Consider the following 22,053-nt stretch of genomic DNA (forward strand, 5'->3'; position numbering starts at 1 on the left):
TTCAAAAATTTTCCCAAGAAGAAAAAATAATTAGGAAATTTAATATGTTAATACATAAAATATTTTATTTATTCAAAGAATTCAATTTTCTATTGGATCAAAAAACTTGTGTTAAAGTTCGTATTTTAAGATAACTATACTTTTAGAAGCTGTTTTTATTTTTTCACCGGGATTTTATTAATTTAATTCTTTCAAAATTTGAATCTTATTGTATATCACCGGACTATGATCATAATAGAGTTGCAATCTCTAATTATAGCCACATTAGTACTCGTGGGTCGATATATCATGGGAGATACAAAATTATTTGAATTTTCTTTTATTTTTTTAAAAAATATTAAAAAAAGTAAATAAATAACTAACAACACAGCATCACTTTTCGTAAAATGCTTTAATCCTAGTCCTTTTTCCCCTTAATTTTTCAATCTCTCCCAGGTTGAAATTTATTCCGGGAATTTTTAAAGATGCTTGGTCAACATAAAATTTCATTAAATCTTCCACAGGAGTCATAAACTCTGAACATTTGAAGCGAGCATGAACTGCATCATTCAAATTTTTAAGAAGATTTTTGTTCGAAAAGTGATTCAATACGGCGATTACATGAATACAAGGTAATCCGTATAATTCGATGTGCTTACATGTGCATGAATATTGTGAATCTGACATAATTTTTACGCAATATGTATAGCGACCAAAAGTTGCATAATATAATTCTTGAATTGGATCATATAATACCGAGCTAAACATATCTGAATGTTTCAAAGTTTCATTTAGATTTTTGATAATATTATCTGATTTAAAATCACCTGTTAAAACATTTTTAACAAGATTGAATTCATGTTCAATGAGACGGATAATTAGTTCGGCGGGTTCATATGTATCCCATTTATCTTTAATTTCGGCATTAAGGGATTCAATAAGAGATGTTGTGAGTATGCCAGCGGTGTAGTCAGCGAATCCTTCAAATGGGTTAATACTATCTAAGTACTTAAAGAGATCCTGATTATTTTCGCGGTTTGGATATTCCTCTTGTAAACGAGTTTCTAACTTTTTAATCAAGTCAATTCGTTTTTGAGGATGGTCTGCGTAAGCGACTTCAACAATTTCGGAATAGACATTGATGTATTCCCTTTTTGTTGCAAAATGACGTAAGCAAAATTTATGATCGCAAGAAAAGCCTGATTCTCTAACAGCAGCTATAATTGCCGGACCTTGATCGGAATAAATATTCTTGAATCTGCTTGGTGGAATAAAAGATTTCAATTTAGTGAGCATATCCTTAATTGTTATCGTATTTTCACTAACAGACCATGCAAATGCAATAGGGATAAGTCTATTATTTGGTGCAGGTGTACCAATAATGAGTAAGTTTCCTTTTTTAATACAAAATAAAAACGTTCCATCAATTTGAATTATTCCGCAAAAAGCTTGTGTTTGCATGTAAAAATGAGTTATTGGAGGAATTACAATAAATGAATAAATTTGAAAGTCTTTTGAATTTTCAGGTAATTCATCACCTTTCTTAAATGTATGCAATTCAATTTCATTGTTAACTTCTTTAACTAAAATCATTTCGCAGAATCCTTGTTCGATTTTGTTTATGATTGAAAAAATTGTTGAGAAATAATTGTAAGATTGAATTCTATCCCCTTTTGTGGTTCCTTTAAGTTTATTTACTATATTATGGAACATCGTATAAGTTGCATTGGGAATATTCAATTCTTTTGCAAAAATTTCTTTGCATTGAGGAACATTATCAGAATTTGCTAATTCATAGACTTTTTTTCCTGCTTGCAACTTAAGAATTTTTGGTATATTGTTACTCGGCTTGCATTGCTTTGCTCTATGCTCGTGTTTAATTACTGGAATGAAGAAAAGTTGACCATTTTCATGAGTCTTTACAAGCTCCATGCAAAATTGGCAGTTAGGACAACGAAACTTTTTTCCTTGCTCAAAATTTAATGGATAAAAAGAATTATATGAATCTTTTGCAATAAATATAGCAGCTTCTGTAGGATCTGTAAATTTTAATTTGCTATATCTTTCCTTGAGAATTGGAATTGGGGATTTTCAGGTATTTCCATTCTATATTTCAATTTTTTACGGAATTCAATTCATTTTGAATTAAATCCAGCATATCAGCTCCATCTCCTTTTTCTTCATCAACAATAGCTTGGATGGATACTGATATAGTTTGATTCTCTTCCACTATTGTCGGTTCGCTTTCCGACATGAGATAAAATTGAAGGTTTAACGTACTTTTGATACTCTGAGTTAAAAAAAGATTTTCTTAACATAATTTGATTTATTGGTCCTTAAAAAATTCTGATTCAAAATTGAATTGAATCGAACGAGTTTTCCTTTTGAGTCATTTCAAATATTCATGAGAAAGAAAAAAATTCTAGCAATTTCAAATATTTTTGATTTGATTGAATTCAAAAGTGTCACAAATATTCAATGAGAAAGAGAAAAGAGATCGAATATGTTGTTTCTGAGCGAATAGTCAAGCAATATTTCGTTAAGTACAAAGATCAGCATCCGGAAAAAAATAAATGGGTATATCAAAATGAGATTCCGCAAGAAATATTTGAAAAATATCTAGAAACGAAGAAAACAGAAAATATTGATGAAATGTTACGCTGTACTCGAATTGTTCATGTTGTTGATCAAGATAAAAAAGAATTTTATCTTGAATTTTAAAAAAAAATCAAATTCATCACATATTAAACAAGAATCTAGATGAAGAACATCAAAAGGCTTATATAGATTATCTTGAAAGTTTACTCAAACTTGAAATAAAAAATAAAAATTAAATTAAATTAACCCTCGTTAGGATATCGTTGCAAATAAAGATCTGTTTCTCAGAAAGATCCTGATTTTCTGATAAATATTCTGTTGTAACTTCTACAAGGTTTAAGATATGAAAAACATTTTTGAATATTTCATCGCTATCAAATCTGCGGAAACATCTGGAATATAATTTCAAATATTTGTGAAGATTTGAATTCTCAAGTTAGTATGGCTAAGTCGTGTACTGAGGCACTGCGCGCCTCCGTACACCACTTAGCGGTTTGACACTTTACAAAACCGTTAACGTATATTTTACAACACAAACGACAACACTAACTTAACCTTAAATATTTACAAAGCCATCAACCACTTCACCTCACTAATGTAAAAAATAAACGTTCTCACTTACAAAAGTATTGCAACTCCTCCCATTGCTGTGCTTCACATAACAGCTCATAATCTTCTGACTCACTTTCTTCTTCATATAGGTCAAAATCACTGTCAAAATAAATGTTAGTAAGTTTTGACAAAGCTAATGAAACACGTTTACCGTTTGTATCGTATGCTTGTATAAACTTTCCATTCTTCATTCCTTCATAAACGCTCAAACTAACTTTACCCTTTCTCCCTCGTATCTGATAGAATGTATTTTCACGAGGAACGAAGAACAAATTCTTGAACTCATGACCGTTGTAGTTTGTTATCTCAATAGTTTTCGTCATTTATATAAAAATAAAATAAAAAATAAAATAAAAAATAAAATAAAAAATAAAATAAAAAATAAAATAAAAAATAAATGATATCACCACCCTCACACGTATGAAAACATAGCACAAAAATAAATTTAGGTGAAGTGGTGAGATCTCACCTCTTTTTTCACCTGTTTTTTCACCCTGTTGAATTCATTGCTTTATAACTCTCTTCCTTTCTCCAACTCTTCTAACTTCTTCTTAAGTTCAGCAATGTTGTCCTCATGAAGTTTAATCTTTCTCAAAATTCCTTCTTTATCTAATGGTTGCTTTATCTTTCTAAACTGAACTCTACCATCCTTTATAGTATGAATGTAAAAACCTTCTGGAATAGTTCCTGATTTAATGTATTCTACCAAAAACTTTTGTTTCATTGCTTCAGTGACTTTATTTGTCATTTCAATCAAATAAAAATTGTAATATTAAATAAAAAATAACGTTATTTTTTCAGTAAGGAAACGCAGGAGTTTTACGATTTATTTGAGGAGTAGGTTCTGGTTTAAATGTTGGAGTCGGTTTAGGAGTTGACTTTTGAACAGGAGTTTGTACTTCCATAGGTTCAGGAGTCATTGAAGGTTTTGCTTGTGAAGGCGTTGGAGTTTGTTGAACTTCAGCTACTTCAGTATTATTTACAACATTTGCTTTATTTCTTTTCAACATCATAACTGCTCCTGCTGTAGCTAGCAAACCTAGTGGGAGACCATATTTTATATAAGGATTTGACCAAATGCTATTTTTGACAGGAGCTGGTGGAACACCTAACCTTGGTGAGACTGCTCTTTGCCATTGTGCAGCTCGTAAGAAATATTCAATAGGTGCTCCATAATCGTTTGGTAAAGTTTGTTTCATAGATGGTGAAGGTTCACGAGAGCTTGATGAAGAACTCATTTATAAGCTTTAAAATAAACGTTCATCCTTTATTCCTCACCGTCGTCTGTAGCTAAGTTATAGTCATCTAATCTTATTATGGGGATGCCATTAGCACGCACCTGAATGGCAAAGCAACAATCCCTCATAAATCCAATAAGTGGCTTTGGTACATTTTCAGTTGCTAGTTCAATAGGTCCTTTAACAGACAATTTGTATGTTATTGGAGCAGTAGATGTTTGACCTTGCTGGAAGCAAAAGTCCACTTCTGTTGGAAAACCACATAAGAAATGTGTGTTGTCATAGCTATCCCATTTATGTTCCACACTACCATCATCCACCAATGACCTCATAACATCTTCATTAAATCCTATCATATCATTGTTTGTATTGCAGGCGTTCGCAACCATTTCATAAAATACAGGTCCATATGATTTTTCAGGTTCTGCAGGCATATTTCCATAAGCTCCCATGGAAAGCTGAAGATATTTAAACTTAGGGTTCTCAAAATTAACATAATAGTTGTCTTTCTTTCTAAATAGTGCCCAAATACTTTTAACATTAATAGGCGTATAAGCTGCTGTAAATGTTGCACTTGAACTATCTGTATTCTTTGAGAATGAACCGTCCATAGGAATCCAATCCATAACTTTAACAGGAAAACATAAAGCCTCGTTTGTATAATGTTCTACAAGTTCTGTATAAATGTTAGGGTCTAAAGAGAATGACTTTGGATGAATGAAACATTCATTAAAATCCATCTTTGTTCGAAATAGTTGCTGGGTTACAGTTGTAATAGTAACTGTTCCACTAGCTTCTACTGCCTTCGTTATCATAGTGAATGGTTCATTCCATGGAACAAATTTATTTGTCGGTGAATTTGAATCTGAAGCAAATGCAACTTTAAGAGTTGGATTGAAAGCAATGATATCATTTACAGATATAGATGTGCATTGTAAGGCGTCGCTACTGAACTTTACTTTAAGCTGAATGTTTCCTGCAAAAGCTGGAATAAATCGAATAGCTTCTAATGGAAGGAATCTTCTAACAGGAATTCTTAAACGAAGCTTAAAATCAAATGATTTTCCTGCTGTAATCGGCCCACTAACAATTTGTCCTGTTCTGCATGTTCCCGAATGACTCCATACATCTTCATGTCGAGTCTTTGAGAAAACATCTACTTTCTTTATTTGTTCGGTAGTTTGTGAGTTTGAAGTTATATATGCTTCTTCTCTTGCGTTGTCTTGAGAATATACGATACGACCATTTGCAAGGATTTGATATCCAGCAACTGCATAGAAAGCGTCATCGAAACCAATCCAAAATCCTGGTGGGTTTGTTTTATTGGAACCTGAACCAATTTCTTTATCTACAATAAATTGACCTTCCATTTTATACGTAATGAATGTATTGTAAAGGTCCAACATATTTTCACCAGGAGGTGAGAGATTGAATGTTACCCATGTGTTATCTTTAGCAGTTCCAGGTTGTGATGGAATCTTTGCGTCAGAATATTTTCTATTAGTGTCACCAATTTGAACTGCATTGTCTATGATATCGAAATATGAGCGAATCTGATGAATATGCTCTGCTGGAGTAAATTCGTTTAGCTGTTCGTTCTGCATGTATTTACTTCGGATAAAAATATCTATTTACTTCATTATTCTCACTCTTCTTCTTGGCATTCGTGGTGGAGGTTGTTTCTTGACATTTTCAATGAACTGTACATTCTCTTTTGTCTCAACTTCTTTCACTGGCGGGTCAGGATTCTTTGACTCGGTTTGTTTTTCAATGAAATTCACGAACTTTGCAATAAGCTCTTGGTTCGTTATTGAAAGTACATCTGGCTTCTTTTCTTCTGGTTCTATTGACTTTTCAGTTTGAATAGAAGGCTTAATATGGGCTTCGTGGACTTCACCCTTGCCATACACCTTAATGTTGTCGCTTTCTGCATTCGCTAATGGAACCTTTCTTTTTCTTACGTATATTTTACCATCTTTACTCAGACTTACGTAATAGAAAGGATGTTGTATTCCTCTTGCGTCATTTAATATAATAGACTCTCGTTCTGATTTTGACAAGCTCATTTTACATCGGTTAAAGTTTTAATTTTGTTTTTTATCTGCAGTCAAATGACTCAGACAAGCCCTACGGACAAGACCCAAGGGGTCATAGATGTTGAAGCATTGAAGAAAGAAATTCGTGAGCAAATTTTATCCAAACTGAAGGAACAAAAACAAGAACAAAAGCCAGAGAGACCAAAGAGAAAACTTAGTGAAAAACAACTTGCTGCATTAGCTGCTGGAAGACAAAAGAACCCAAGACTACTGGCGAAGAAAGCTAGAGAAGAAGCTGAAGCAAAAGCTAAAGAAGCTGAAGCAAAGAAAGAGTAAATGGTTTATTTTTATCCGCATTAAATGTATAGACAAATACCTTTATCTGTTGCGTTCAGTAGTGAAAACCCTGACGTCAAAATAAAGGGGAACAGAGTAACGTTTAAGTTTCCAACAGACTGGATTGTGAACATAAATGAAGAGAAGTACATTGGCATAACATCTATGTATATAACACGTGCTTTCAGAAAGGTTGACTTTATACTTCAAGTCGAGATAGAAAATGACGAACAGTCTTTAAGCGCCCAAAACATTCACATATACAAATACTTCAATGACAGTACGACGTTAGAAGACTGTATAATTACATTTTACGAAAATTTTCAAAAGAAGTTTAACATTGAAGTACAAACTTTACAGCCTTTACGTGATTTTCTTGCAGAACTGAAAGAAGAAGGAATTGTAGAAAGATTAATAGCTTTTCATTACGAGTTTGTAGCAAATGCTGATGGAACTCATGACCGTCAATTCATTGTATTCTCACCATTCAATGAAGTAGCTAAAAAAAAAAAATCCATTACGTATAAGATTTCAAATCTCTGAACCAAGTGATGATTTCAAGAATGTTTTCAATTATGATGCAATGCTTCCGAGGAAAAATGAATTTTCAAAGATTGTAACACCTGGCATTTGGGATAGAAAGCAAGCTATATTATATTCAAACTTAAGTAAGGGAGTTGAAAATGAGTTCATAGGTCATACAAGAACTACACCACTTCCTAACCCTAAATACTATAAATTAACTGGCTTCAATCGTGAGTTTTGGATAGACATGTTCTCCACTCATGACCATAACTGCCCAGTGTTCTTACCTCCAGACCATAAGGACTGTCTCTACATTGAAGCACAACTCTTAAACTCTACAATTGCTGTATTGTAAAATCTACGCTAGTTTTATTTTTTTCTGAAAATTTTTATTTGAGTGAAAGGCATGGAAGGTGAAGGACATTGGCAAACACTCGAACATGACAATGACTATGAAATCTTTTCAGAGTACCCATATCCAATTAGGCGCATAAGTAACAAAAGAGTTGTAAGTGAGTTTGACAACGGTGATGGTTATATTTGTGTTTATTTAAACAAACATAAACTCTTTAAGCATAAAATTGTTGCAAATCAATTTATACCGAATCCTGAAGGACTTCGAGAAGTAGACCATATAAACAGAGACAGAGGAGACTTTCATATCTCAAACTTAAGGTGGGTGTCGAGAAGACAAAACATGAGAAATATTTCTGGTTCGAATGGCTATTGGTTTGACATTGTAGACACTCTTCCTGAAGATGCTGTTGAAATTATACAATACTCTAAATTTACTCTAGAAAATTACTACTATGTCCCAAGTGAAGATGTCTTTTACTATTTCATGGGAACTCAATACAGACGAATGAATGTCTTAAGACAGTATAGCAAAGATTATATAAACATTACAGATGTAGAAGGAAGAAGAACAAAGCTGTCTATTGCAAAGTTTAAGAGAGACAATGGTTATACATAAATGACAAAAATATATGACCTCATTATTTTTATCACGAATGACCTCATTGCTGACAAAAATAAATGACCTCAGAACTTCAACTTACGAATAAAGCTTGTTTTAGTCGTTATTGAGAAGTTAAACTTTTCAGCAAAGCAAGGACTAGAAGACTTACATAAGTAAAATCCAATCTCTTGACCATCATGAAGTGCTTTGTAAAGTTTCATTAAACTGAACTCAGAGTCTTTGTCATATGTTCCAACAGGTATGTGAATGTTCTTATCTTCATTGTAATAGCATTGTATAGCTTCAGGAAACATTTCATTAGCTGTTAAAGCAAGAACGTCTTGTTTTACACCTTTACAACGTGCATGAAATGCAACTTCATTTAAATCATTCGTGAGTAAGTCTATGTAAGTCTTCTTTCCACAAAATATTGACTTGTATGCTAAACTTTGTTTTCCAGGTGTTATTTCTGCGAAGTCAGAATGGAACTGACCTAATGTTTTACCAATAAGTTCTCTACCGTATCTCTTCTGAAATTCCTGAGCTAACAGTGGGATGTCTTCATTGAAAATATGCATGCTATCGCAGTCCTGGTAAAATATTTGAAGACCCATATCTTCAGCAGTACAGAATACTTCACACATTATTCTCTTCGACATAGACAGAATGTTAACACCAAGTGGACAGAAGTTAAAGTGTCTGCAAATGCTTTTCGTTAGCTTGAAAATAGTTTTATCTGAACCATCCAAACCTTCGAACTTCACTATATGGTTGTAGTTTCTGATGGCATATCTTATAGCATCTTTGTCATTTACTATGGTTATTTTTGACTCAATAGGAGATAGAATAGTTTTGCCATAAATACTGTTCAGAATGAGCTTTATATTTTCTTGCAAAGGATTTCCTTCTTTCTTATACTTTAACCTTAACTCAAACAACTTCTTTACTTCATCTCTTATTCTAATATCTCTGTTTCCATCGTAATAGTATCCTTGCAACACTTCACATTTGACACCTTGATATTTTATGAGGTCTTGTAATGTTATATGGTCAACATACATTAAACAGCAAGTGTTTGAACTTCTGGGAACGTTAAGTTCTGGATTTAGTTCAGGGTCACAAACTATTAAAGGAAAGTGTCTATGTATTCCAATCTCTGTTATCTTAATGAGAACAAAGAAGCCAGACATAAACTTTTCACCAATGGGTTCCTTTTGGTCGTCATCGAATAAATGTCTCATGAGATACTCTGTGCTTAACATTTCTTTCTTCATAACCTTTGGAATACCTTCTAAAGTATAAAGTCTTGCTATAGCTGATGGATATAATGAAACAGCGTCGAAGTCAGCAATGAGTTTCGTTTCGCTCTTTTGTTTAATGTTATCTGACAGCATACATCTTCCACCTTGAATGCATCTCGAAATAAACTCTCTTGGTTTATTTGAGAGGTCATATAAATTTCCATTCGGGAAGTACACTCTGTTCTCAAATAATTTGTTAGCAATTGAACAAATACTAACGTAGTCATAAACGTTTAAATCAAATTCTTTCAATATGTCATTGCGGAACTTAACAAAACCTTCTCTTAAAATTCTTACATCTTGTTTGCAATAAAATGTGCTATACTTTTCTAAATCGAAATGGTTCTCATCTATTCTGCAACCTTTGATGGAATCTATGTTTTTCATGAATGCATCTGCATCCCGGATAAACTTACATGCTTCAGAAATGACACCAGTTCTGTTGTCATTTGCTAACAAAGTACTGCTGTAGTAGTTGTAAGGAAATACTTCTTTCGGTCCTGTTTGTAAGTTAAACATAGCAGGAAATAGTTTAAGCTTCTTATTTATAACACTGTAAGAGTCTTTTATAATAATTGCCCTTCCTTTATATAAGCCAGTTATTTGCATTGTTCGTGAACCTTTAATGATGGGAGTTCCTTTCACTTCTATCATGTGTCTTAAGATGAAGTTTATATCATAACTGAGGTTATGGAAATATATTAAACTCTTGTCAGGAAGTCGCTCCAAAAATTCTGTTGCACAGTTCTGACCCCAAATGCTTTCACTCACAGAACCATCTTCACTGTCGTAACAGATGTTAAAGGCTTTATGAAAGCCGTCTGTGCTACACTCAAAGTCAGCAAAGAAAACGTGCTCAGGTATGAACTTACACTTAGCTTTATTTACTTCTTTTGACTCTGCTTTCTCCTTCAGTCGAACACAATACTTAGGAGAATATGACAAGTCTTTAAATGGTGCAAGGTTCTGTTTATATAAGTCAGTCGTATATGTGAAAAGTTCTCCATAAGAAATAGGTTCGAAATATTTGCACTCCCACAATGTTTTCATAACATCCCATAACGGTGTTGTTCTATCATAACGAACTACATATTTATCTTCTCTCTTTGTATAAATCTTCATTTGTTTCTCAATGTTCATTCCACCACAAGCTTTGAGAATTTCTATATAGTTGCGAATGAAATATGTTGTCATTGGTAATCTTTCATTTAGCATGTAGTGGTCTTCAACAAGAAGTAAGTCAATAGTTCGAACAGTTTCACATTCTTTTGGTATGTATCTCTTTATTTCATTATGTCTTGAGTCATTGAAATAACCAATGGTAACATTAAATGCTATACCTGTTGCGTCAGAAATTTCTTGTACTTTACTTTGAGGAAAGTCTCTAACACGAATGACTTCTCTCATGTGGTCAATAGTCTCTCCATCTACTCCAGCCTGAATGCAAGCATAAACGAAACAATTGTCTTCTGTCATAAGTGCTGCAGTTCTTTTGTTCAGTTCATTGAAAATTTGGTAGCGCTCAAGATTTATAGGTAATGTGCAAAGATACTTCCAGAACTGACCGCTTCTCTTCTTATAAAACTTCTTTTCACCATTATCTTTCCAAAAGCTTTCTATAAGTGCTGGGTTTCCTGTTTGCTTAAGAGCTTCCAAAATGGCTTTCTGGTCATTTGTCAGTGTGCTTTCATCTCTATATGGTCTCTTTTTTTTTGCCTTTCTTTACATCTGACATCGTTAAGCCTTCATATTCTGTTAAATCATACATCTTTATTTCGGTAAGATTCTTTATGTTTGTCAAGAAGAAAGTCATAGTGCATTTCAACAATACCTGCAGCATTTGCTTCTATCTCTGATATAAAGTTCTCCTTCAAGAGCTGATGTAGTAATGTTCCAATATTATTGAGGTTTAACGTAGAAATTCATACTTTCCACAAGTTTATAACATACCATCCATCTCTGTTGTGAGTTTATTTTAATTTTCTCTAAGAGTCTCATGAAAACCTTACCGAAATGTTTGTGTAAGTAGTCTCTGTTTTGGTTCATCTAAGCTTCGATGTTTAAAGTCAATGAGTCTATTGCCTGACTTCACATTTCTCTTCCTATTCTCTTCATCTTTCTTTAACCATCTCTCACCTTCTTTTGGTTTGTCGTCAATGGAACGAATGACATCGTTAGCTTTGCGAACTTGTTCTATAGCCTCTTAAACATCTCTCTTCTCTGTTGTTTCAGTGTGTCGTCTCTCTTTCGTGTTTTACCAACGTTTGCATTTGTTATGTCAACATTTCTCTTCTTACTTCATGAGGTACTGAACGTCTATGATATAAGTCAATAGCAACGTCATTTAAAGGAAATGCTCTTGCATGGACTTCGTCCTCGCGCGTTGCGGCTTTATGAATTCATGAATTCTATCATAACTTATTGCACCATTATAGTCTTTAATGAAGTCAGCGAGTGCTTTTTTGTTTGTTGCGTAATGTTTTGCTAACTTCTATGTTAGCTTCTGTAAGAAGTTGTTTTATTTCCGAGTGTTCTAACTTAGACAACTTCCGATACATCTTTAGTAGGAAATAAAAAAAATATTTTTAGAAAAAATTAGATTAGATTTTTTTAAGTTATTTTTCAAAAATAATTTAATATTTATATTTTTAATGAAACACATGCAAGATTGCAAGTTCTTTCATACAATGCTCTCGCTACTGCCATCAAGAATGAGTTCAATAATGCTTCAATGTTAATGTTATCTTTAACAAGAAGTTTGTGAAAGAATCTAAGTTTGGTCAGTATGTCAGACCATTAGCTATCGTCATTGACCGCAAACGTTATACTTCACAAGAGTTAGCAGTAGTTTTGAAACAAAAGAGTTTCTTCGTGAATGTCAAAGATACTCATTATATTCTGTCATAAAGAACTCTAACATTGACTTCTTTCAGTATTGCTTTAAATTTTCCGAACAGAAAGAATATAGAAGGGTGAAACAAATGTGAAATATTATCCTTCATCTCTGAAGACAATAACGAACAAAGATGTTATACAGAAATTCTTACCAAAGGTTTGAAGAAGCTTCTATTGACATTGACGAAGGAAGTGAAATGGTTGAAGAAATAGACCCTGAAGCTATTTAAGCAAAAATATATTTTTGGTTAGTCTTCATATCGATATTTTACAACAATTCCCAATGTATAAACTTTTCATATATTATACGCTTTATATACTTCAGAATTTTGCATAATCTTTAGAAGCATTTAGATATTGTTTAAATGCTTTGTATGTCTTCAGAAATTTTGCATAATCTTTTACATGTTGTGTCGTCTCTCTTCTTTGTCATGAGTTCCGAATATTCTAAATTCATGTTCTTTCATATGAGATAAAATTTTATAAAAAAAATAAATTAGCTTAGATTTTTTTATTCTTCCTCTTTGAAGTTATCGAAAATTCTGTTATTTTTTCCTTCAGTAATGTTAAGTCTTCTTTGAATGTAAGTATTGTGCAACTTTGATTCATAGTGTGTTTGAGGAAGAGTATTTTTGACAATTTCCTTTATTTGCTCATTCGGTGTCATTGAAATTGGTAAGTTTTCACGATAGAACCAGTTTCTGTCAGATTTATATATTTTAGCTAAGTCAAAAAGCTCTTGTTGTTTCTTCTGACTAAATGCAACATAACCACATTTTATCTTCTTCTTTCTCCAACTCTTCAGTATATATCATATACTTATAACTCTTTTCCTTTCCTTTTGGTACCGAACGCGGTATTCTTTTCTGTATGCTTTTGTCTTTGGATTCAATGACTTCATCTTTTGCTTGAAGTTTCTTTTCCATCTCTCCACGTTCTGCTTTATATAGTTCATCTAACATCATGAAAATATAACAAGCATAACGAGGTGAAGCCCATATTGCTACAGCGTTTACTAAAAGTCTATGAACATAATAACCTTTCAAACCAGGAGCCAATTCTTGCGATTTTCGTACGGAATCTCTTCTCTCGGTTTTTCCGAGGGAAGCAATCATATGAGGAATTCTTCTAAAAGTTCTTTTGTCTTTGGTTTTCAAACCAATGATATGCTTGCTTTGTAGAACGAAGAGCGTTCATTATACTTTGCATTTGGTACATATCGTCTTTGGCCGAACGAATGAGCGAAGTTGTTTGTTATATTGTATGTATTCGTATTCTTCATTTATAGCTTTATGGACTATAACTGTTGTTGTGTTCTCTAATGTTGACATTACTGTCTTTACATACAAAATAAAAAATAAATAAAAATAAAACTAACTTTATTTTCTGACTTTCACAAAAGACCAAAAATAAACGCTTTACATGTATTTTTCAGCAACTTCGTCAAATAATTTTATAGCTTTATCTATCTCATCTACTTCAAACGTTTCTTTACCTTTCGTGGGAGCACCATACATTTTCTCAAAAACTTCAAGCAGTTCTGTTTCAGCAGCTCTCATATCATTAACAAACACAACTTGACTCTATTGACTGTACTGTCATATCTTTGAGTTATATAGGGTGTCCAAAGGTGCGTTTAGCACAGCGCTCTATATGAGACTATTAAAGGAGATATATGCTGATTATAAATATATAATAAAAAATATTAATATATGTATATGATGAGTATGTTGTATTTTGGCGCATGCCGGGATATAAAATGAATTTTGAGACAAGAGGCGGTTTCGCGGGAAATTTTGGCGGGATTTTTTTCATTTTTTTAATGAATCATAAAGAAAACATCCTCGCTCTTGCAAAAAAAATGCAAAGACTGTAAAAAAATCTACGAGACATTGGTAAAATGCTTCGGTATGGATGCTCCTAGCTATTCCACTGTAACGTATCATGTTAGGATGTATCACTTCATGAACAAAAAGGCGCCCATCATAAAAATTGACAAAAAATCGCCGGATCAAAGAAAAATCAAAGCAATTCTTCAAGCGCTAGATGAAGACCCAAGAGCATCACTCAGAAGGATAGAGGAGATGACAAAGATACCACGTACAACAGTCAGTTATTATCTGCACAATTATTTGAACTACAAACTAGCGTATACACGTTGGGTTCGCACAACCTTAATTCAGTTCAAAAAAAATCTAGAGTCCAATCTTCGAAAGAGCTCCTCTCTATATTGGGTGCGTATCAATCCAAGAAGTTTCGCTTTTAGTAACAGGGGACGAGTCTTGGTTTCAATATGCAACAGAAGCCAAAATAATGTGGATCCCGAAGGATGAAAATCCGCAAACATTCCGAAGAAAAAAATTGACACACCAATGATGATGTTGTCGGTTTTTTGGGGCGTGAATGGCATCATCGCAATTGATATTCTTCAAAAACCTAATACGATGAATGCTCAGTATCTAATTGACAATGTTCTTACTCAAATTATCAATTCTGATGAGTTTGAGAAATCCAAACAACAAAAACAAAAGTTTGCAATTCATTTTGATAATTCAAGAGTTCACAAAGTCATAAGGTAATGAATTACTTGGTGGAAAACAATGTCAAAGTTGTTCCAAACCCAATTTATTCACCTGATATTGCACCCTCTGACTTTTATTTATTCGGCACGCTAAAAAAGAGAGCTGAAGGACGCGAATTCGCGAGTCCAGATGATCTTGAAAATTTTGTAAGAGAGCAATTTGAGCAATTTTCTCATGATGATTTAAAGCGTGTCTTTCAAGCCTGGATCGATCGCTGCGAACGCGTGATTGAATCCAATGGTGATTATATTTAAATAAACTTTATATATATGTAACTTGTTTATTTCTATTCGCAGTATTCAGGTTTGTGCTAAACACACCTTTGGACACCCTATATTATATGTCCTTCCTATCTTATATCTTTTTGTGTTGAAGTCCTTCGGTTTCTGAACGATGTAAAGTAAGCCTTCACTGCAACGTTCCGTATCGAATGAACCATATGTTATGAAGTTATATCCAACAACTGGGTCTAACCATAACAAAACTATTGGTATATAGACTTTTGTCTATAAGATATGCTCTTGTTCCATGAAATGCTACTGATATCATAAGCTCAGGATTTCTTGTCAAAATTTTCTGAGTTGAAGCATTTCTAACCCAGTCGTTTGTTTTCTTTCCAGATGGAGATATAATGTCTGACAAAGAATATTTGTTGTATTTCTTTGAGTATCTTACGTTTAAATCACCTATTCTAACCACTTTGGTGTCATTGTCTATCTTTCTAACTGTTTCAAACTCAATGTTTGACATTACTGTCTTTACATACAAAATAACTAATGAAATTCATTATTTTTGTGCTGAATTCAATAAAAATAATGTTGAGGTGAAGAGGTGAGATCTCACCTGTTTTTTCACCTGTTTTTTCACCTCTTTTTTCACAAGCGTTTTACATGAATTGTACGATGTATATTTGAAATCCTAAACAATTTTGTAGCCTCTATTTCTTCTTTTAGTACATCGAATGTTTTAACAATGCCGAAGGTTTCTTTATACTTCTTCTTGACGTCAGATAAAAGGAAATCTTCTGCTGTTGGATAGTTTTTATTAAGAAATGTCAACATATCCATTTTATCTTCTGCTGGCTTTTCTGCTTCTTTCTTTAAGTCTGCATAGTCGTTTCGCATTCTTTCTATCTCTTTGACTGAGTAGTTATATTTTCTTATTGCTGCTTTACATTTTGAACATTGCGGCATCGTTTTTGCGTTATACATTGAAACATTACCAGCTAAAATAACTAAAGCGTCAATTGCTCTCTTCATCTCAAACATAGCGGGTCTTATTTGTTCATTCCATACTTTACCTCTTCTATCTTTATCTCTTATCTGCCATACACATTTTGCAACTAATGAAACAAAGTTATCGTATGTCTTAAATTCTTCGGATTTGTAAAGGTCAGAAATATTTTTATAAACCATGTCGCAATCTTTGTCCATAACTTTATGGTTGCAATGAAAACCAAGGAATTCATAATTTACTTTACGTATGAATTTCTTAATTTCTACTGAGTCAGTTGCTTTGACTTCAATTTCGTCGAATTCAGGAATAGTTAGTTTTTGCTGCTGAATTTCAGGTAGTTTAGGCAAATGGTCGATGAGGTCCTCCATTTCATAAAGATACTGTTCATTTGTTTCATCTTTCGCACTACAGTCTAAATTACTTGTTAAAAGTTCTTGCTTTATCTTCTCGATTTCTGTTTCAAAAGTATATGAAGAAGGAATAAAGCTTTTCATCTCTACCAACATTGACGTAGGATTCATGACTAGCGAGTTTGGTGCTGTAGTTGTGGACAGAGTCCCGCCGTTCGTGGCTTGAATTGTTGTTGTGCCGATTGTTGAAATCATATCTTTTATACAAAATAAAAAAATAAATAAAAATAAAACTAACTTTATTTTTTCTGTCTTAAGGAAATTCATGAAAATTCACGAGAAAGCTAAAGCAATCTGAGCCGCTAAGCGGCGAGGGTGAAAAAAGAGGTGAAAAAACGGGTGAGATCTCACCTCTTCACCTAAACATTATTTTTGGTGAATTCACCAAAAATAAATGGTACCATTAATGATATCATGACTGTTCTCATTCATGTCTGATTTACATCTAATGAAAAAGTTTAGAAGAATTTTCTTATTCTTTCTGGCTTATTTTTGTCTTTCCAGTACTCCCGCTCTAATGGTCCCAGATGTGTTGGCTTCGACTCTCTCAAGTTCTTAGATGGTATAACATCTTCAACGCCTCCTTCATATCTTACTTTATAAGTGTCATCGTTTATGTTGTAGCCAAGTATTTCAATAACCACTCCTCGCTTTGCTTCGTCAATGGTTTCAGCAAGTTTGCCATTACTACTTTCGACTAATTTGTGACGAGGGTAAAACGCAATAGAGTCGTCAGCAGCTTTTATAAGATATCCATTACCTTGCGTAGAGTCTACGATATAATAGTTTCTACTTAACCTTAAACGTTTCTTTGTCAACGGTTTGTCGTCAAGAACTACACGAACTTTTGTTCCAGGAATGAGGGTAAATTGTGTTGAATTTCTGATATTTTGTGTTTGGCTTTGTTTCTTTTGTATATACTTTTCTTCTTGTTTTTGTGTCATTGAATTTGGTGTATGTCCTGTTGTAGAATGTGTTGAGGAATTATATACTTCGAGAAAATGTTTCATTGTTTCTTCGGTAAAGTCTCGCTCTTGATTTAAATCTCTGAGCGTTCTTATGAAGCGGTTTATGATGCCGAGTATGTTATGGTTATGGTCTTCAGTAGTGTAGTGAGTTATGTTATGCTTAATGAGAAAATCTGTGATTTCATTGCTGAGGTATGCACTGTCTTGGTCTGATGTTAAAGTACTTGGGCTATGTTCTGCCACGAACTTTGTTGTAAAACTCTTAACACTTCACGAGTTCCTTTATTCCTCATTGGATATGCATATGCTTTGCGAGTATTAACATTTATGAAGATGAGGAATGGGTTATGTCCTCCTTTTTCTGCTTTGAATGAGAGTGTCAAATTGGTATGCGTCAGGAGTGTTGGAGTAAATTGGTAAAAAGTAGTCGTAAGGGTTTATTTTTGTTTGATGTACAACATTTTTGTCAAAGAATCTTTTCACTTCAGCTCTGTTAGTAAATCCCCAACTCTTTGCAGCTTCATTGAACTTCTTAAATGACCTCCATGGATGTTGTTCGAATACTTCTTTCAAGCTCATTTATGTAAAGTTAAAGATTTTATTCAAGGCTCAAGCGCGTTCATTGAACGCGGTACCATGCGAATATAGTCACAAATGGTGGCATATAATCTGCACCCGAGCCTGTTGGATTTGTTGTGAAAGTGTGTGAATGATTTCCTGTGGTTCCACAGAAAATACCTGCGCTTGAATCTACTGGGTCACTTGAAATATCATATCTATGCATTCCCTGTCTATCCGAACCTGCTGCAAGATTTGTATAACCTCTTTTTGTTATTGAATGTGAATGATTACCTGTTGTGTTTGTAGTTCCAGTATGAGTGTGCGGTGGAAGGTTTGCTTCTTTAATTTTCTTCGAACCCCCCGTTTGCTTTGAAGAGTTAGCACAGTATAAGAATTTGTCTACAATCTGTTCCCACGTACCAAAACCTAAAACTGTTTCTGGATTTGTTGAGTTCATTGACGTATAAATAGAGCCTATAGGATATATGGTTTCAAGAATCTGAGTCTTCATTGTTTGAAGTTCATGTTTAACATTTATAAATCCTTTGCCATCTACAATATTTATATTGTTTGTTATTAAACCATTAGGAAAAGTAGGAGGATAAATTCTTTGTTCTTGTACAGTTGCACCGTTTCTTCCTGTTTTTGTTACTATTTTGATGCATGCTTTAATTTCTTTAATCTTGATTGTTTGAAATTCTTCATGTGTATGGTTCTTGTCGGCTTTTCCATTAAGCGCAGCATTTACTTCCGACTTCTTTGCATAATTTTCATCTACATAAGTTTTGTCTGCTTTTTATCTAACATTGCTGGTAGTTCATGTGTTTCAAAGTTTCTGGCATGACCTTCAATGTTCATACATCTGTTATCTAAATTGTTAAGAGTATCTTTTACGCTTGTACTCGGATTCTCTAAAGGTGCACTTGAACCAGGGTATAGTTCAATATTATGTCGTCTGCTCTAACAGTAGTGAAGGATTTATGTGTATGTTCTTTGTCGCTTTTTATCTAACATTGCTGGTAGTTCATATGTTCAAAGTTTCTGGCATGACCTTCAATGTTCATACATTTGTTATTTAAGGAGTTTAGTGTATCTTTTACGCTTGTACTCGGATTCTCTAAAGGTGCACTTGAACCAAGGGTATAGTTCAATATTATGTCGTCTGCTCTAACAGTAGTGAAGGATTTATGTGTATGGTTCTTGTCAGCTTTACTATTTAATGTAGCTTGAAGTTCATTTATATCGGAGATATTGTGTTTATGAGATTTCAAAACTTTGTTCGTTACGTCAAGTTCATCTTTGTCAGCTTTACTTTTAATAGCATCTTCAAAAGTTATTTTTGCCTTAACTCTCAAAGTAAATCTTGGTTCAACTAATACACCGTTAACATTGAAAGTAGAGGCATAAATTTCACCGGTATAACCAAATGCTTCTGGTGCTTTAGCTACATCATACTGTACAGTACTTATGTCATAACCTTTAGCACGAATGTATTTATATCTTCTTTCATTAACATTTTTTGTCTTCGCTTCATCACTTCGTGTTAAATATCCATGGTAGTCCGTTATAATCTGTTCGTCTGAAGTTATATAATGAACATGGTTTTTATCTGCTTTTTGTGAAAGAAGTTCAACAACTTTTGCTTCACTTATGTTACCAGTGTCACTTTCATTTATTTTTGTCAGCATTGCGTTCAAAACTTCATAAAGACTAACTACTTCTTTTGGTTCTTGAAACAATGAGTCAAAAGTCTTTCTTAACATTACATCTTCAACTGTTATGACTGAGTCAATACCTTTCTCTTTTATTGTCTTAGCTAACTGACCTAAAACAACGAACATATAGTCTAAAATATTATCTTCAGTGTTAAACACTATACAGTTTTCACGAATTGTTGTGTTTGTTGCTGTTAAAACTTCTTTAAACTCAGGATATATATTCAGTAGATTTTCAACAATTGTTTGAACCACTTGTCCTCCTTCATCTAAATCTCTTGCTGCCATTAAAGGATGTAAATTAATTGGTTCAATAATTCCGAGACGAGGGTTGTAAGCAAGTCCGTCGAACATATTTTTACGTTTGAGTGCCCAGTTAGTTAGTTTCTTTGTATTATATGTTACTTTACCCCATAAATTTTTGAGACCGTCAAAGAAACTTCCTGTATTTCCATGTAATTTAGCAAACTCAACATAAAACTTCATGCTATCTATGCCACCAAGAAAAGCCCAGAGTGCATCTATCTCACTTTGCATGGTTATAAGAGATGCAGTTGTTACACCTGATGAAAATAAAGTAAACAACCACCCTAACCAACTCTTACCTGCTCCACTTTGTTCTACTTTCACAAAATCACTGATATGACTTTTTAAGTATTCTTTCGTAAGTAATGTGTCTCCAGGTGTAACGTCTCTAACGATATTATCTCCGTCAAAAGTCAATGTTCTAACTTGTGTCCGTGCAGCCTTTATTTTAAGGCATGCATAGTCTGGTGTTTGAGGAGCAGAAGGCTCGATGTATGTAATTTTAAAGAAATCGTCATAATTTTTCTTAAAGGTTTCATATGTTGTTTTGAATGTATTGAACCTCATTATTATATCAAGAAGTTTTGTCAATGAGTCAGCAATTGCTTCATCTACTGTTGACGTTTTGAGTTTTATTTCTGCTGAGTCGTTTATGAATGGTACTTGACATTGAGTTGTATATGGGTCAAATCCTGTAGGACCCAAATGAAGCAAGTAGTCTAAAATATCACGAACAGACTTTGAGACAGTTGTGTCGTTCTTCATGACGATTTCACCATTTACAATGAATGGCATAGTACATGAAGTTATTTGTGGGTCAAAACCAGAAGGATTGAAATGAAGCATATAGTTCAGCGCCTCATACACTGACTTATACACTGTTTCATTATTTTTTGACACAATTTCACCATTTACAATGAATGGCATTGTCGAAGGAGTTGTTTTTGTATCGAACCCTGAAGGATTGAAGTTAAGAATGCTTTCAAGAGCTTCATATACAGACCTATAAACAGTTGTGTCGTTCTTCATGACGATTTCACCATTTACAATGAATGGCATAGTACATGGAGTTAAAATAGGGTCAAACTTTTCATAGTCCTTCCATGTTATGTATTTCTCAGTATTTCCATCAGTGATAACAATATATTTGTCAGTAAGTGTGAGAGAGTATTGACCAAAATATAAACGTTTAGCTCTGTCAGCTTCATACGCATATGCAGCTATACTCATATTTTAATGAGAATAAAATGTTGTTCTATTTGCAAAGTACAGACCCAAACGAATACGGGACAGTAAAGCTACAAACAAACTTAGGTCTACAGAATGAGGCGCTTGCATTCAGAATGGTTGACTTCAATACTATCGCTTCATTCGTTATAACAGATGAAACAGATTTCATGGAGATTGAAATAGATGGAAAGAAGCACGAAATAAGATTTCACAATAATGTAGAATATAAGATGGAAACATTAGCTGGAGTGTTAAATGCTCTCATAAATACTACAATAAACAAGGATAACGAAGAAAACTTAATGAATGTTAAACTTATTGCAGGAGTTTTGAAGTTCAGTTATGCGAAGGAGTTTAAGATAACACGAATGAGTCATAGAGTACAACTTCTTTTGGGTGCATACCATATGACATTTCCTTTGAAAAGTGTTGACAAAACGATTGAGATGAAATCTGTTCCATACGTATGTTATGGTAATTGTTTATACATTGAGTCTAAAATAGCTAATGTCACAGGCATTTCAGGAGTTAATAGTAAAGGTTCAGTAGAATATAAATCCTTCTGTT

The 22,053-nt window shown here is 33.4% G+C and overlaps 12 protein-coding genes and 4 pseudogenes across 16 annotated transcripts, besides 3 other annotated features; 5 read left to right on the top strand and 11 right to left on the bottom strand.

The window, feature by feature from the left end:
* Positions 1–298: 298 nt before the first annotated feature.
* Positions 299–2,423: a mobile genetic element.
* On the bottom strand, positions 807–1,440 carry TVAGG3_0898600 (MULE transposase domain-containing protein; the record flags this gene model as incomplete). The annotated part of the gene is made up of 1 exon (XM_051251180.1): positions 807–1,440. A coding segment is annotated over one exon (634 nt), but the record flags the coding sequence as incomplete, so codon positions are not given.
* A 34-nt stretch (positions 2,424–2,457) lies between the features above and the next one.
* On the top strand, positions 2,458–2,851 carry TVAGG3_0898610 (chromo domain-like family; the record flags this gene model as incomplete). Its single annotated transcript, XM_051251181.1, has 1 exon — positions 2,458–2,700. The coding sequence occupies one exon, from the start codon at positions 2,458–2,460 to the stop codon at positions 2,698–2,700; it is 243 nt and encodes an 80-aa protein (XP_051076755.1).
* Positions 2,852–3,002: 151 nt separating this feature from the next.
* Positions 3,003–22,053: part of a mobile genetic element that runs on past the window's edge.
* Positions 3,192–3,512, bottom strand: TVAGG3_0898630 (uncharacterized protein; the record flags this gene model as incomplete). The annotated part of the gene is made up of 1 exon (XM_051251182.1): positions 3,192–3,512. One exon carries the CDS (start codon positions 3,510–3,512, stop codon positions 3,192–3,194), a length of 321 nt encoding a protein of 106 aa, XP_051076756.1.
* Positions 3,701–3,937, bottom strand: TVAGG3_0898640 (uncharacterized protein; the record flags this gene model as incomplete). Its single annotated transcript, XM_051251183.1, has 1 exon — positions 3,701–3,937. The coding sequence occupies one exon, from the start codon at positions 3,935–3,937 to the stop codon at positions 3,701–3,703; it is 237 nt and encodes a 78-aa protein (XP_051076757.1).
* On the bottom strand, positions 3,987–4,427 carry TVAGG3_0898650 (repellent protein 1 family; the record flags this gene model as incomplete). The annotated part of the gene is made up of 1 exon (XM_051251184.1): positions 3,987–4,427. The coding sequence occupies one exon, from the start codon at positions 4,425–4,427 to the stop codon at positions 3,987–3,989; it is 441 nt and encodes a 146-aa protein (XP_051076758.1).
* TVAGG3_0898660 (uncharacterized protein) lies at positions 4,673–5,242 on the bottom strand (the record flags this gene model as incomplete). Its single annotated transcript, XM_051251185.1, has 1 exon — positions 4,673–5,242. A coding segment is annotated over one exon (570 nt), but the record flags the coding sequence as incomplete, so codon positions are not given.
* Positions 6,635–6,799, top strand: TVAGG3_0898670 (uncharacterized protein; the record flags this gene model as incomplete). Its single annotated transcript, XM_001287723.1, has 1 exon — positions 6,635–6,799. A coding segment is annotated over one exon (165 nt), but the record flags the coding sequence as incomplete, so codon positions are not given.
* Positions 6,824–7,679, top strand: TVAGG3_0898680 (annotated as a pseudogene). The gene has a single exon. A coding segment is annotated over exon 1 (856 nt).
* On the bottom strand, positions 8,633–10,237 carry TVAGG3_0898690 (organellar and viral DNA polymerase type B; the record flags this gene model as incomplete). Its single annotated transcript, XM_001293613.2, has 1 exon — positions 8,633–10,237. A coding segment is annotated over one exon (1,605 nt), but the record flags the coding sequence as incomplete, so codon positions are not given.
* Positions 14,095–15,394: a mobile genetic element.
* Positions 14,191–15,314, top strand: TVAGG3_0898710 (annotated as a pseudogene). The gene has a single exon. A coding segment is annotated over exon 1 (1,124 nt).
* TVAGG3_0898720 (organellar and viral DNA polymerase type B) lies at positions 15,936–16,271 on the bottom strand (the record flags this gene model as incomplete). The annotated part of the gene is made up of 1 exon (XM_051251186.1): positions 15,936–16,271. One exon carries the CDS (start codon positions 16,269–16,271, stop codon positions 15,936–15,938), a length of 336 nt encoding a protein of 111 aa, XP_051076760.1.
* TVAGG3_0898730 (organellar and viral DNA polymerase type B) lies at positions 16,337–16,901 on the bottom strand (the record flags this gene model as incomplete). The annotated part of the gene is made up of 1 exon (XM_051251187.1): positions 16,337–16,901. A coding segment is annotated over one exon (565 nt), but the record flags the coding sequence as incomplete, so codon positions are not given.
* Positions 17,526–18,253, bottom strand: TVAGG3_0898740 (annotated as a pseudogene). The gene has a single exon. A coding segment is annotated over exon 1 (728 nt).
* TVAGG3_0898750 lies at positions 18,323–19,800 on the bottom strand (annotated as a pseudogene). The gene has a single exon. A coding segment is annotated over exon 1 (1,478 nt).
* Positions 20,313–21,285, bottom strand: TVAGG3_0898760 (uncharacterized protein; the record flags this gene model as incomplete). Its single annotated transcript, XM_051251188.1, has 1 exon — positions 20,313–21,285. A coding segment is annotated over one exon (973 nt), but the record flags the coding sequence as incomplete, so codon positions are not given.
* TVAGG3_0898770 (uncharacterized protein) lies at positions 21,450–22,047 on the top strand (the record flags this gene model as incomplete). Its single annotated transcript, XM_051251189.1, has 1 exon — positions 21,450–22,047. A coding segment is annotated over one exon (598 nt), but the record flags the coding sequence as incomplete, so codon positions are not given.

This window comes from Trichomonas vaginalis, chromosome I (genome assembly GCF_026262505.1).
Source record: "Trichomonas vaginalis G3 chromosome I, whole genome shotgun sequence".
Classification (NCBI taxonomy): domain Eukaryota; phylum Parabasalia; order Trichomonadida; family Trichomonadidae; genus Trichomonas; species Trichomonas vaginalis.